The 12,898-nt window shown below is 41.8% G+C and overlaps 1 protein-coding gene and 1 long non-coding RNA gene across 3 annotated transcripts; both read right to left on the bottom strand.

The window, feature by feature from the left end:
• Positions 1–409: 409 nt before the first annotated feature.
• On the bottom strand, positions 410–709 carry lncRNA:CR45633 (long non-coding RNA:CR45633). The gene has a single exon (NR_125207.1). It is a non-coding gene; the product is annotated as a long non-coding RNA:CR45633 (long non-coding RNA).
• A 65-nt stretch (positions 710–774) lies between these two features.
• Positions 775–1,268, bottom strand: CG31226 (uncharacterized protein). Of its 2 annotated transcripts, none has more exons than NM_169837.2 (3): positions 1,194–1,268; positions 900–1,136; positions 775–846 (listed from the first exon to the last, which is right to left on the bottom strand). In NM_169837.2, the coding sequence occupies exon 2, from the start codon at positions 1,118–1,120 to the stop codon at positions 962–964; it is 159 nt and encodes a 52-aa protein (NP_732379.1). In that variant the 5' UTR covers positions 1,121–1,136; positions 1,194–1,268; the 3' UTR covers positions 775–846; positions 900–961. The 2 variants fall into 2 exon arrangements, with proteins under 2 accessions (NP_732379.1, NP_732378.1); NM_169836.2 differs by having other exon boundaries at positions 1,189–1,268.
• Positions 1,269–12,898: the final 11,630 nt, after the last annotated feature.

Here is a 12,898-nt window from a genome sequence, read left to right on the forward strand (position 1 = left end):
GGAGGTTTGTCCAATAAAAGCGTAATGAAGCCATCCACCTTGAAAAGGTGTGCGGGCATTGAAAAGGAAGGCGGCACAAACAGCCGCCAACATATCAGGCACATTATGCGCGATAGTCACGTCTGTTGGGCACATAATTGAAAAGCGAACTTGAGCGTATCAATCGGGCAGACTGGTTGTTACCATTGCTCCCTACCTCCTGCTGGGCTGCTCAATGAAATCAACTAGAAATTATGATAATGAAAATGCCGAGAACTGGAAGTTGTTCACCTTGGCTGCTTCGTTGGTTCTTTTATATCTCTGCTGGCACATCGCCTTGTTCATCAAGTGTACACGGTGCGTATGAGTTATTTGATTATGTTAAGCATACGTCGTAGCGTTGCCGCGCATAATTTCAAATTACTCGCAGCACACATCGGCATTTCAGCACCTCGGCATCAACATAATAAATCCGAAAGGGCCGTCTCCTGGCAAACAAGCTGAGACCGACTACCTACCTATATATATATTTATATCCCACGCACTTCGTGGAGTGACAAAATCCGGAAACAACAAGCGACAGGCAGCGGGCACTCATCTTCAATGCATAGCGAAAGATTGCTTGTCAAGACCTGATTATGTTAACTGCCTGCGAAGGTAGAGTCCTGAACACAGGACACAAGATTCTTGAACCTGAAATTAAGGAAGCTTTTGCACACCATTTAAAAGTTGTAGGCATTAGACACTTGGTACTTTGCACGACCCTCACGACCCCTTTACAATAATAATAAACGTATTTTGAACACTTTATTTAATTAACATTTCTCTCTTCATGTGGGACGGTAATTTAGTTTCCTTGCAAGAGATCTGTTTTGAATTGTATATTAAAAATAGAATTTTTAAAAGTGTATCCAGCTTACGTTCAGCAATTCCAATTTTTCCGTGTGAGAAAGTAGCTCAATCCTACAGCTCATGACAAAAACTAGCAACATCCACCTCTCCAGAAACCGGGTCCACTTGCTCCGCACCAGGAGTTAAATGGTCCGTTGTAGGGTCCAAAGCACGGATCGTAGAATCCACTTGGTCCACTGCCTCCGCAGGGACACAAGGCGGCGCAAGGATAGCAAGGATAGCTGCACATGGTGAATTGATTTGTCCTGCAAAACTTGGACATAAGCCATAGTCGAGATAAGAGTACAATTAAATTACGTTACTTGTTTTGCCGGAAAAAAAACTAGGAAATTTATTTAGGAATTTTTTGTTCCGTTACCGTCCGAAGAGTACGAATTTCAATGTTCAACTGAGCTCTATACGGTGATCGATCGGCAACCAAAAAATTGTTCGCTTGATTTAAAACTCAAGGCTAATAAGATGGTAAAAAATATATAATTATAAGTATAGTAGGCTTTGATTATACAGTTATATTAATTATGCAAACAAGTTGTTTTATTATAGCCTGATTATATAGTGCAAAAAGCAGGATTAAAACAAACTAATTGTGAGATACATTTAAGCATATAATATTTACAAATGGCCAGACGTTAATGGTTTTTTACGAACTTCATTCAGAGCTCGTTAAAAAAAATAATTATAAAAGCTACAAAAATGTAGTCATAGTCATTTATACAAGATTTATTTATTCAACGAATGGGCTTAAAACGGTTTAGTCCGGATTTTCTGACATTCTTAAACTTTTCGACAGCAGAGGTGTCAAATTAGTTTCTTAAAAATAAATACAATTTTAATCCATAAATCTATGAATTGTGTATTACGGAGATACAATTCCCATACAAAATGATTGTATTATTTAGTTGCTGTACCTTACAACTTGAAGTCCAAGCTCATTTTTAGTGCAGCAGAATCCACAGCTAAGCCAGTGAAATCCGAGTGCGCATACATTAAATTATATGCACATATATCTGAGCTCCAATTGCACTCGCTGTCGCTGCAATTTCTCCGCCTGGCTGGCTTCCCTTGCATTCCCTGCAGTCCGCCAAGTGCAGAGAGATCTCCTAATGGAAGACGATGGGCATCCAGGACCGAGAACTGAATGGAACTGCATTGAGTGTTTGCCGTGGCACTCGCCATAGTTCGTCCTTTGTTGTAACTGTGGTAAATCTACTTTTAATTCGGCGCACGTTTTCCATAATGAAATCGGATTTGTGGGCCGTGGCAAAATCTGGCGCGGAAAAGCGATGGGGCAGGGGCACGGGGTAGGGGTGCTGGCCATAAATTGAGCACTCAGCAGCTCGCTGCGCTTTGTCACGGTTTCCAAAAATGCCGCGAATACTGTGCAAAGAAAGGTCCCTAAAATGTTGTGGCAGTACGGCTGGATAATGCCGCATTTTGAGGAATGCTCGAGTGCAGCGCACACTAATGGCAGCAAATATATTATGGCTGCTATCATTCGCATTAGCTGGCTGAAATGAAGCTAAAAAAAAATTTCACATGCACGCTGTGGCAGCAAAAAAAGGCAAATGGTAAATGGCAGCAGCCAGGCAGGAAATTGCGCTACTCATACGCACCGTGGTCCCGTGTTACCGTCTGCTGCATTATCTTAATTTTAAAGCGCGCTACAGAACGCTCCGAAAATTGTGCTCTCGTTGGCCATGTTTTAGTTTCATTAGCTCGGCTGAAAAGCCATTTATCAAGCTGTCAGCGCCAATTATTTATATCTCCACTCGTCGGCGTTCACAGCTCACAGAGAAATATTATAGAAATATGTATTATCATGGCTCGGCGAAAATAAGTGCGTCGGATCAATCCGCATTTTGTGTTAAATGGAATGGCAATCGCCTGGCGTTAAATTATATTAATTGCCAACCTCTTTGGCTCCGCAGCACTCGTGCTTATCGCCAAACAATTTAAAGTTTTAATCTCTTGACGCATTTAACCGAATGGCCCGGGGCTTTCCGAGCAGCATTAGCCTGGTAATTAACCAACAGCCCGAATTGGGCAACATGTGCCCGGAATCGCCTGATCCAGCACACAGCACGGTGTGTGTTATATACGCTCAAGTTGGTCCGACATTCATGAAATTCGAGAACTACGGACTACATGGACCGACAGGAAGTGCATACTTGGCAGCAGGCGAATCGCCTCCTTCTGGCGGCAGCAAGCCGTAAATCCATCTCGCTCCTCTGTGAGTCGGGCCAAAGTTTCGAGGCCAAGTTGTCATAAAATTTATGCGTCTAATTACTTGCACTTTTTGTGCTCAGCTCTGCTCCGACTGCCAACTTCTACTCTTGATGGGGACCCATCGGCGACGTCATTTATTATTTTTATGTGAACAGCGAACGTTTTATTGACACGACGGGCGATTGGCTTCTTCCATTGGGTCCAAGTCAATAAGCCGGCGACAAGTGAAAAGACTTGGCAAAAAACGGGGGGCTGTCATTAATCTTTCGTTTCGTCCAAGTTGTGCAGCTAATTGCGCCATTTTCAGAGGTCTAGCCTCCTCCAGTCAGGGTCGTTTTACTTCGCTCCTACCTCCTGCCGCCTCCTGTTTTTCATTTCATTTCCCCATTTTCCCATTGCTGTCTCAATTTTCCCCAGTCCCCGCGTGACTGGTACTGGTATTCATATTTCCATGGCCAGTGACCCAGTCCTCCTGGTCAACTGAGTATTTACAAAGGAGACCTTGTGACTTTAATGCCCTGAATGTTCGTCTAAATTTTGTGCGAGCCGGTATGAAATAAACAAAGCGCGGAATGGAGAAAATAAAATAAAATACTGCTGGTACTGCGGCGGCCCAGGTAAAATAATCGGGATTATTTATGTGGCTCGGCAGAAATTTGCTTACATATTACACTTTTTCAACATTCTTTTAATTAGCTGCGCCGACAACAGAACGAAACTTGCAAACAAAGCGGCGCAGCACAAATGCTGGGCATGAGCTGGAAACCAGGTGGGTGGATGCCCTACCCCATGGGTAGTGGGTGGTGGATGGTGGGTGGTGTTTTGGTGGTGCCGACAGGGCGGTGGTTTGGCCGCTTTGTTCTGGGAGCCACGGAAAAGCTTGGACTTGCGAATAAAGCAGCAGCGCAACGGGAAGCGAAACGAGACGAAGCGAAGACGGACTCTTTGGAGGACATGGCAGCTGGCAGGACCTGGGAGGTGGACTCTACAATGCAGTCAAAAAATGCATTGCATGGATTGCATTTAAAATTAAGGCCAAAATTACTTAAAAGTTAAATTCAAGCGCAGAGATCAATAGTTTATGTGGAATTTAGGCTTAGAGGAAGGCTTATTATAAAATTATACAATTTCATATTAAGTATCTTACTGGTTCAAAGAATTGAATTAATATACATAAATGTTTAATTTCTAAAATGTACACTTAATAAATCGTATCTCTTTTATTTATAATATTTTTGTAAAGCATTGCAGATCCACTCCGTAACTTAATTGATTAATATTTTAAAATTTGCTTTATATATTTGCGTAGCTTTAGTTAAAATATACATAGAACATAAGTTAGTACAATTGACAGTAATGTAAGTTATATATATTTCGTTAAGTGTAAATTCCGCATTTCTTCGTCCTTTTTCATAGAACTTCCTCTATTCCTCTGCTTCTGTTTGGCTGTTTCGCATTTTGCGCGCTTGTTTAATGTGAAATTTTTGGAAGCTTGCACAAAAATTTGCTACACAAAGTGCCTGCGGCGCCGAAGGAAATACAAAACCCCATGACTTAATTAGAATTTTGTGTAGCTACTAATGTTGCTGGCACGGTTAGGCGCATTTCGCCTCCGGCTGCCTTCAATCCTTCAACCCTTCAATCCCTCAATGTTCACAATGCCCTCCAACGCCCTTTGACGTTGCGCTGACACATGAAATGCATTTGTATCGCGCCTGCGAGTCCTTTTCGTCCTGCCTCTCGCATTGTAGAAATTTTCGCCAAGTTTCCTGATTATATATATTTATTTTAATTGCGTAAGTGTAAGGTTTAAGGAATAGGACTAATTATATTTAATTATTGATAGCGATCAATATACCAATTTTAAAAAATATTTCGGATAGGAAACAGTTAACTTACCTTGTTCAGTGAATTTCTTAGCTTGAACCATTATAAAAATGTTATAAAGAAAGTTATATTAAAAAGAATATCAAAAAGTCGAATTAAATTTTGATAAAGAAAAATATGAAGGGTTTAAACTTACACTTCCCCCATATTTTTAATTCAATTATTTTTGTGAACCTAAATTCTCTATTTTAAGTAAATGGTGAAACAATGTTTTCAGTTTGAATGTATGTTTTACATTTTGTTAAACATTGCAAAAGAAATCGCATTGATTTACTTTTAAGAATATTTATAATCCTTCTTGTTTGCCACAAATATTTCCTATTTGTTGCCAAAAGTTCGTAATCAATTCCGTGTCGACATATGCTGCTGCCCAACTGGTCACAAAGAGCTGTCTTTGCTATTTTATTTATTTATTCATTTTTTTTTTTTTGTTTTTGTTTGGGAGCGAGCGCAGACAAACTGAAACTAATTTCGAATCCATTTACATAAACTGACATCTGTGAGAGTTTTGCATGACCATCCGCTGGCCGGGAGCAGTTTTCAAGGCCAACGCCGCCCCGCCCAGTCAAATATTTGCATTCTGCCCTTTTTTTTTGTAACTCTTGCATAACAATCGGGCCAAAACTATTGCATGGGAAAATGGGAAATGGAAGTGGGCATGCGACGAGTGCATTGTAAAACATGGGGAATTACAAGCGGCAACATTAAATGCAACATATTCAGCTGTCGCCTCACAACGGGGGGGGGGCGCTAAGTGGGCATGGCCACTGGCCGGTGCAACCAGTGTAAAGAGTCAACGCTATTGCCATTGCCATTAGACACGGTCATAAACCAGGCGAGAGATTAGTGGGTTGCATCATCGTCATCGCCGGCAATTGATTTTCAATCAGCGTTGACCTTGATGCCAAGCTGCAATGGAAAACCTGGGATTGGGATTGCCAGTCCGACTGGGATTGCCGTGCTGGTTGACTGCCGCCCTACTCGGTTGGCACTCAAGCCTCATTTGGCCCAGGTCACTTTAATCAGCTGCAAAAGCTTTCAGACGGTCAGCCATTCCTTTAGTTTGGATCTCCATGCTCGGGGCGAAGTTGCATCTGAAAGTTGGGGCAAATGGCGAATGGCAATTGGGAATCGCTCAAATGTTTGGCCACATTACGAACATTGCAAATTATTTGTTTGGCCTTTTGGGGGGGGAGTGTGGAGTGCTGGCCCCTCAGACCTAACGGAGGCCCTTTGTGAAATAAGCGCTGCGGAAATTGAATTTTCTAAATAACTGCAATGTTTGACGAGTTGCAATCGAGATTTGATGCCGAACCGTTTGGCAAATCAAACAAAAATGCAATCAAAGTTCGGAATTAATTGCATTTACTCGCTCAAACTATGCAATTGTATTGCAATCAGTCGAAGTGCATCCCACCCAACGATTTCTGGCGCAGATCAAAGCCATTTGTGGCCATATCGCATAACGAATCTAGCACATCGTTACCGCCGTTCAGCTTGATCTAATGAACATCCTGTCGTCGATTAACCTCCTCCATTTTCCCAAACCTCTGGGGTCATCGGAGGACAACGAGGGTCAGCAGCCGGCATAACATTTGATTTTTTTTTTGGCCACCATCACTTCAGTTTGACTTTCGCTTCGTTTGGCTCTTTGGTCCGAGAAAGATAAACTTTTTCTTTTCGCACACATGCGAAACGTGATAAAACTTAATTGGGGCACACGGATATTTTGCTCCACTTTTTTTTTTTTTTTTAGCGAGCGTTGGCAGTGAAGAGGAGCAGCCATCCAGGTGGGCGACTGCAAATGGACTTTTATGAGCTGTGCGAAGCAACAGAATTTGCTGTTTATTGGCTTTCATTATGGCTGCGCTGAAAGCCACAAAAGCTGCAGCTGCAGGCGGCAAGCCGCATTTAATTAATGGAGGCAAGGCGACTTTCCAGCTCAATGGAACTCTACCAAAAATAACTGCCAGCCACAGTCCAGGGACCAGGCCATTATGTAAAAGTGTGTGCCGCAGGCAAAACTTTTGGCCATTTGCCACTCTAAGAATGCACAGCCTTACACACAGAACAAATATGGGTACACTCCTCTGTGAAAGCACGATTTTAACTTGAATTAGTCTGAAATATTCAATATCAAATTATTTACCATAGATTATTTATAGTATACTTATGTCTACTTTATGGAGTAGAAATATTTGTTTTTTCCCGTGCATGCTCTGCCACAAAAAGCCACTTTTGCCATCTCTCCAGAGAAGTTAAGTGCCCCAAATTGCTTACAAATTCACTTTATGCCAAAACGCGCAAAAGTATTCCTGTTCCATTTAGTAGTAGTTGGCATTGTTGCACCTGCTGCGCCCGAGGCAAAAATTTGCACTCCGAGAGCGGCTGTGGAAATCTCCTTTCATTTGATTTAAATTGCATATTTATTTAAACTCAATTGGACTGCATTGCAAGCATACGAATTATTGCATAGACAACTTAATTAGCGACACTCGAATTTGGGGATCGCATTCGGAATGCGAGTTTGAATTTCAATTAAATTTCAATGAAATCCGCACGATTGCGCTGGCAAAAAAAAAGAGGAAGAAGAATCCAACCCAACTCAAGCGCATCTGCACAATCTGACACCTGTCGCAATTCCAGATATCAGATGGTCCAAAGGCCATGGGACGAGATGGGTCCACTTCCAGACTAAATTCAGTCTGAACCGATAGCATCTCCCGGCGGCGTGGCCTCCCATGATGGACGATACCGAAATCTGTTTTACATATCGCAGCAATTATTTCAACCTTTTTGCCTTTATTTATTGCCGTTTATAAATACTTGCTTTTTTTTTGGAAACGAACGAAAGGTCGCAGTACAGGTGAAATAATTGCTGATGCTAAATGTCTTTTAAAGCAAATTAATTAGTTGTGTATCTTATAGATCTCATCTTATCTTATTTTGGGACTTTTGATTATTTTTGTGTAATATTTAGAGATTTATATAAATATTTCATAAATAATTGAATAAAGCTCATTAATGTTCTAAATAAAATAAAATATTTTCAAATTTCTAAACTTTGATTTATTTGGCTACTCAGTAATCAATAGATCTAGTTCTTCTAGTTCTCCAGCAAAAGGAATTTGGCAAATCCATTAATTTTCATTGCGTAAAAGGGGTATTTACATGTGTCAAATGGCTCCAACCAAAAAAATCGCGTTTCCAGGAATATCCGGGCATCAAGTAATTGAAAAGTGCACTGTCAAAGTGAAAGTGAAAGTGAATCGGTCGCCTTAAGGCGCTTTTCCTTTTGCGTTTGAAACCAACCCCAACCCCTGTACATACACTCACACTCGCACTCAAAGCGATAACGTAATGTAACGCAATTTGTGCCAATAAATCAAATTGTCGGCCAGCCCCCCAAGACGAGCAAATAAACTCGATCGAATCTTGAGACTCGAGACGATTTCATTGCGAAGCCGACAACAAATGAAATCAAAGTTGGGCGAGTAGTCAAATGGGAATCAGTGGCGCAGAGGCATTTGTATTGATGATGCCGTAGCACTGCAGATAAACTAAATCAACGAAAATTGGCTTACGAGTCTAAGATTTTGAGTTATTGCCATGACGGCGCACGCGGCGTATGCGCAACATATCATTTGTGGGCCACGACGGCGTGCGCTCCATTAGCGTAATCGCACTCGCAGGCCAAATCCCCACTCAGCCAGCGATATCCATTAGCATTCAGGTCAATGCAGGTCCCAACCTTATTAGGGCGTGGCAATGGGCGGTGGGTGGACCACGCCCCCATTAATTCGTCAAGCAGTTAAATATTCAAGCTACAAGGCTGAGAGGCAGGCAGCCAGCAATAAGGTAGAATTGTGCAAAGGTGACTCTTGATTTTGGCACAGGCAAACTTCAGTGGGTCTGCCAAGTCATGAAAAATAAGAAACGACTGACATTTTCTGCATTTCTCAGCGAGAATCTGTGACATCTGGGACAGCGCAGGGAACATAATTGACAAGACCCATTGCAAGCTCATAAAAATTTGCAAAGTTATTTGTCGCTAGCGCGAAATTTCCCACCCCTTCAGCTTGGCTCGGGGAAAAACTTTTCACCACCACCCACACAGCCAACACATTCATCCAACTCATCCAACTCATCCCATCGACATCGGGCCGTCTTCGAGGCCAAGTCATAGTTCTTGGGCAAAAGTTTCGCATCTGACGCAGAGAGGGCTTCCGACTTCGGAGATGATGCACATGTGCGTTTTATCTCCCGAGCCGCATTCAGGGGCTTATGCTTTTGATAGCTGAAGTTGCCTTCCTGTCTGTTTGCCCAGGAAATAAATGTCAGACGCAGACGCACTTCTGCTGAATAGAATGTAGAGAGCGCAAAAAGTTAAAGGATCCGTTTCGAGCACTTGAAGTTACACATCTGCATTTGCCTGGCCAACGCCAGTTACATTCTAATTAAAGAATAGCTGAAAAGGGGCGCGACAGCAGGTAGAGTAATTGAAAGCATAAATATATAAAATAAATGTATAATTTTTAAAACGTTAGTTAGTTTTCCAACTCTCAGGCTAATATCAAAGCCCTTCTGATTCTAATTAGAGAGCTCAGAGTAATTTGAATCCTAAGACGTTAGACGATTCGCCCACAAACTTTGACACTCTATTACTAGGGAAATTATCAAAAATTGGGTTAAATACATACAAGGGCGCTATAATCGAGGGGGGGGGGGGTTGGTGTGTGCGATGTTGGCATAGCAGGCGTATTGGAGTCAAGGCTAAATTAAACGTGAACGTTTTGTTAAGTGCTCTTGGATAAACAGACATGTATGTACAATATATCCCTTTAGCCCGCCCTTCAGACACCAAACCACCCGTGACACACATATATGTGTATGTATAGCTGGGTGCTATCGAAGCATTTGCAACTGTGATAATTACTAAACCACGTCGACCCACCAAGAGTGCTGAAATGGAGTGGTGCCAGCGGCCGTGGCAGTGGCAGTTGTAGTGCCACACTATGGCTGCTGCTCCTTCGACCCAATTCCCATTCGCCCGCATTGCAGATTTCCGCTTCTAATGGATTTTTATGCCCGGGATTGGCGGAGGTCGACGTGCCGCCATTTAATCTACACTCAATATGATTTTACCGCACAGCAGGAAGAATTCTGCGAGGGTCGCTAATGCCAACATATTGTATATGTACACTGATGAAAGAGTCGAGATCTTATCTTATTATTTCATATCAAATCGATAAATGGTTAAGATCCTTCCAAATTGTAATCTATCTTTGACATAGAGTTGATCTATTTATTCACTATCACTTTCAATTAAATGTAACGACATATCCAGTTTGATTTCTTCAGTTAATCCTTCGATTGTTTCTTTATCTATTCGATACTCAATTTTCTCTCTGTGCATTGCTATGTGCATGTCCGTATTTATATGCCATAATCAGCATTATATGCCCGTCATGTTGTTCTCTCGCTTTTTCGCCATGCCATTGTAGTGCTAATGATGATGAAGTTGTCCTTAAATGCCCGGCCAACTCAGCCAGATCCAGATGCTGCGGTGGCATTTGCCACTTGCCACGGAAACGGGAACTTGAATCTGGATTTGGGGGCAGGACGGCCTGCCACTGCCACTTACTTGGCATGCTGGTCAGCCGTCGCTTGTACACTTGTAATGAAAAGTAATTTGGGCCATATTCGCTTGATTGTGCATATTTTGTTTGTGGACTCAATTCAGAATCCACAATCCCGGCGTGGGGCCGGACGAAGGCGTTTCCAAGTAATAATTGCGTACAAAATTAATGAACGTGCTTTTGCGTGGAAAATTTGATTAAAGTGCTCATTAATTCCAAATGTCGGGCAATTTGCCGGGGCCAAAGATGAAGCTTAACCGTGTGAGGATTCCAATCGAAAGTCAAGTATTTAGGCATTCATTGCGTTCCTAATTGTGTATTCAGAGCCAAAGGCTTGGCCATTCAATATTGAATATCTACAAACTTGGCCTAAACTCGATTATTATTTTATAGCCGCAAGGCCAGAGATGCTGGTGCCAGTGCCTCAAAAATTGCCAATGCATTATGCAATTCGATTTGCATGTTTCTGATTGCCTGGCAAAAGCACAGAGAGCCTCTCACAAACACAGACGCAGCCTTGTAATTGAAATTGATAGCAGCAAAATGAAATTTGTGACATTTATGTTGATAAATTGTGTTTGTGACAACAGCCTGAAACTGAAACGGCAGCAAATAAATGCGAAATTTCAACTGTCCAAGCACAAACAAAATAAATGCAACGCAAGCAAATACTCAAGAAAATGTCAAAAAGTGAAGTTGCAAACAAAAATCCCACCCGCAATTCGATGGCCAATATTTGAGCCTTCTTGTCTCTCGTATGAACATACAAGCAATATCGCACAATAAATCCAAAACTAAAATACACACCCACACCCATTCAATGGCTCTTTGTCGTGCAAAAATCAAACATTTCTCCAGCTCCATTGCCCCACAGCGAGCAACAGTCGGTTATAGTTTATATTTCGGGCTTGGCTAGGGATTCTGGTTGGGATTCGTTGAGTCCGGATCCGGAATCACCACCCAGTGCAAGTCTCGGTCGGGTTGAGTGGGTATTGAGCAGGCCGAGAGGCTCATTATTATGCATGAAGCCAGGGACGGCTGTCTAGCACCTGCAGGACAAAGCATTCGGCACACACACACACACAGTTACTGCCCCGCCCACTCTGTTACCCACCTGGTGCTCCTTATATAGGGTATGTGTACCTGCCAGTGGAACGGAAATTTGCGCTGACATGAAAACCTCGCCACCGGCGCTCTTCTATAACGCAACATCCGTCGTCGTCATCGCCAGTCGTTCACCTCACAAGTTTAAGTGGGCTGCGGCAGCCTTTGATTCGGGTTCTGATCCACTATCTGCCGGCAGTGCACTGAAAAAAAAAAACAAATTGCATACAATATGGAAATGATGGTAAATGGTTTAAATTAACAGAAAAGGCGTAAAGATTCGTATAATTAGATTATTTAATTAAATACAAATATTTTTCACAAGTATTTGTTATTTTAAGATTCTCATTCTAAAAGTATTTTAGTAATATACATGCAGTTTCTTGGATCTTATAGTCGAAACAATTGAATTGAATATAACTAACATTTGGTAATAAGAATTCTTCAAGTGTACGGAAGCCGGCAAACTAGTTGGTATTCAATGCAGCATCCGGAACTTGATGGAATTGACTTTTGTGTCCGAGAGGAAGAAGCCGCGAATGCGTGGCGTTGAATTTGTCCCAGCAGCGTCATTAAATCAAATTGAAACCCTTTTTCGGGCCAAAATAGGACTTGAGACTTTTGATTGCTTCGTTCGAAGGTGGTTTACAAAACTATTAAGGGTTTCCCCCATTTCCGTTGAGGGAGATATGCAAACTAAATGGGAAATCAGTTTTCCTGTGGGCGTGCCAGGTATCAATCTTTGGGGCATGGATAACATTAATCACACTTAAGATGGATTTCTCAGCCTAATGAGCCGTACTACTCACTCAGAGATTCAGCTGGTTGCGGTTGTCCACATAAATTGACAAATGTAAAATCATGGGATGTCACGGGAAGGCCTGTTCTATATATATCGTATCTACATATTATACTCAATTTCAATCCGATTCCCCTAGCCAATATGTGTAGAAATACGTCCATATAATTGTATATAAAATCAAGTAAATAATCTGATTTGTAATATACACAGTTATTTTTCCAACAATATCCAAGTCGCCATGGTGCTCATCTAAAGGGAAAACATTTCTGATTTTAAACAATTTTGTTATCAAATTGCACATATATACATATAAAGGTACTAAATGGAACGTTTACTTTGCGGTCAGTTG

This window comes from Drosophila melanogaster, chromosome 3R (genome assembly GCF_000001215.4).
Source record: "Drosophila melanogaster chromosome 3R".
NCBI lineage: Eukaryota > Metazoa > Arthropoda > Insecta > Diptera > Drosophilidae > Drosophila > Drosophila melanogaster.

Bases quoted from the DNA above. Each gene is read 5' to 3' on its own strand.
- CG31226 (NM_169837.2), bottom strand. From the start codon at position 1,120: ATGTGCAGCTATCCTTGCTATCCTTGCGCCGCCTTGTGTCCCTGCGGA.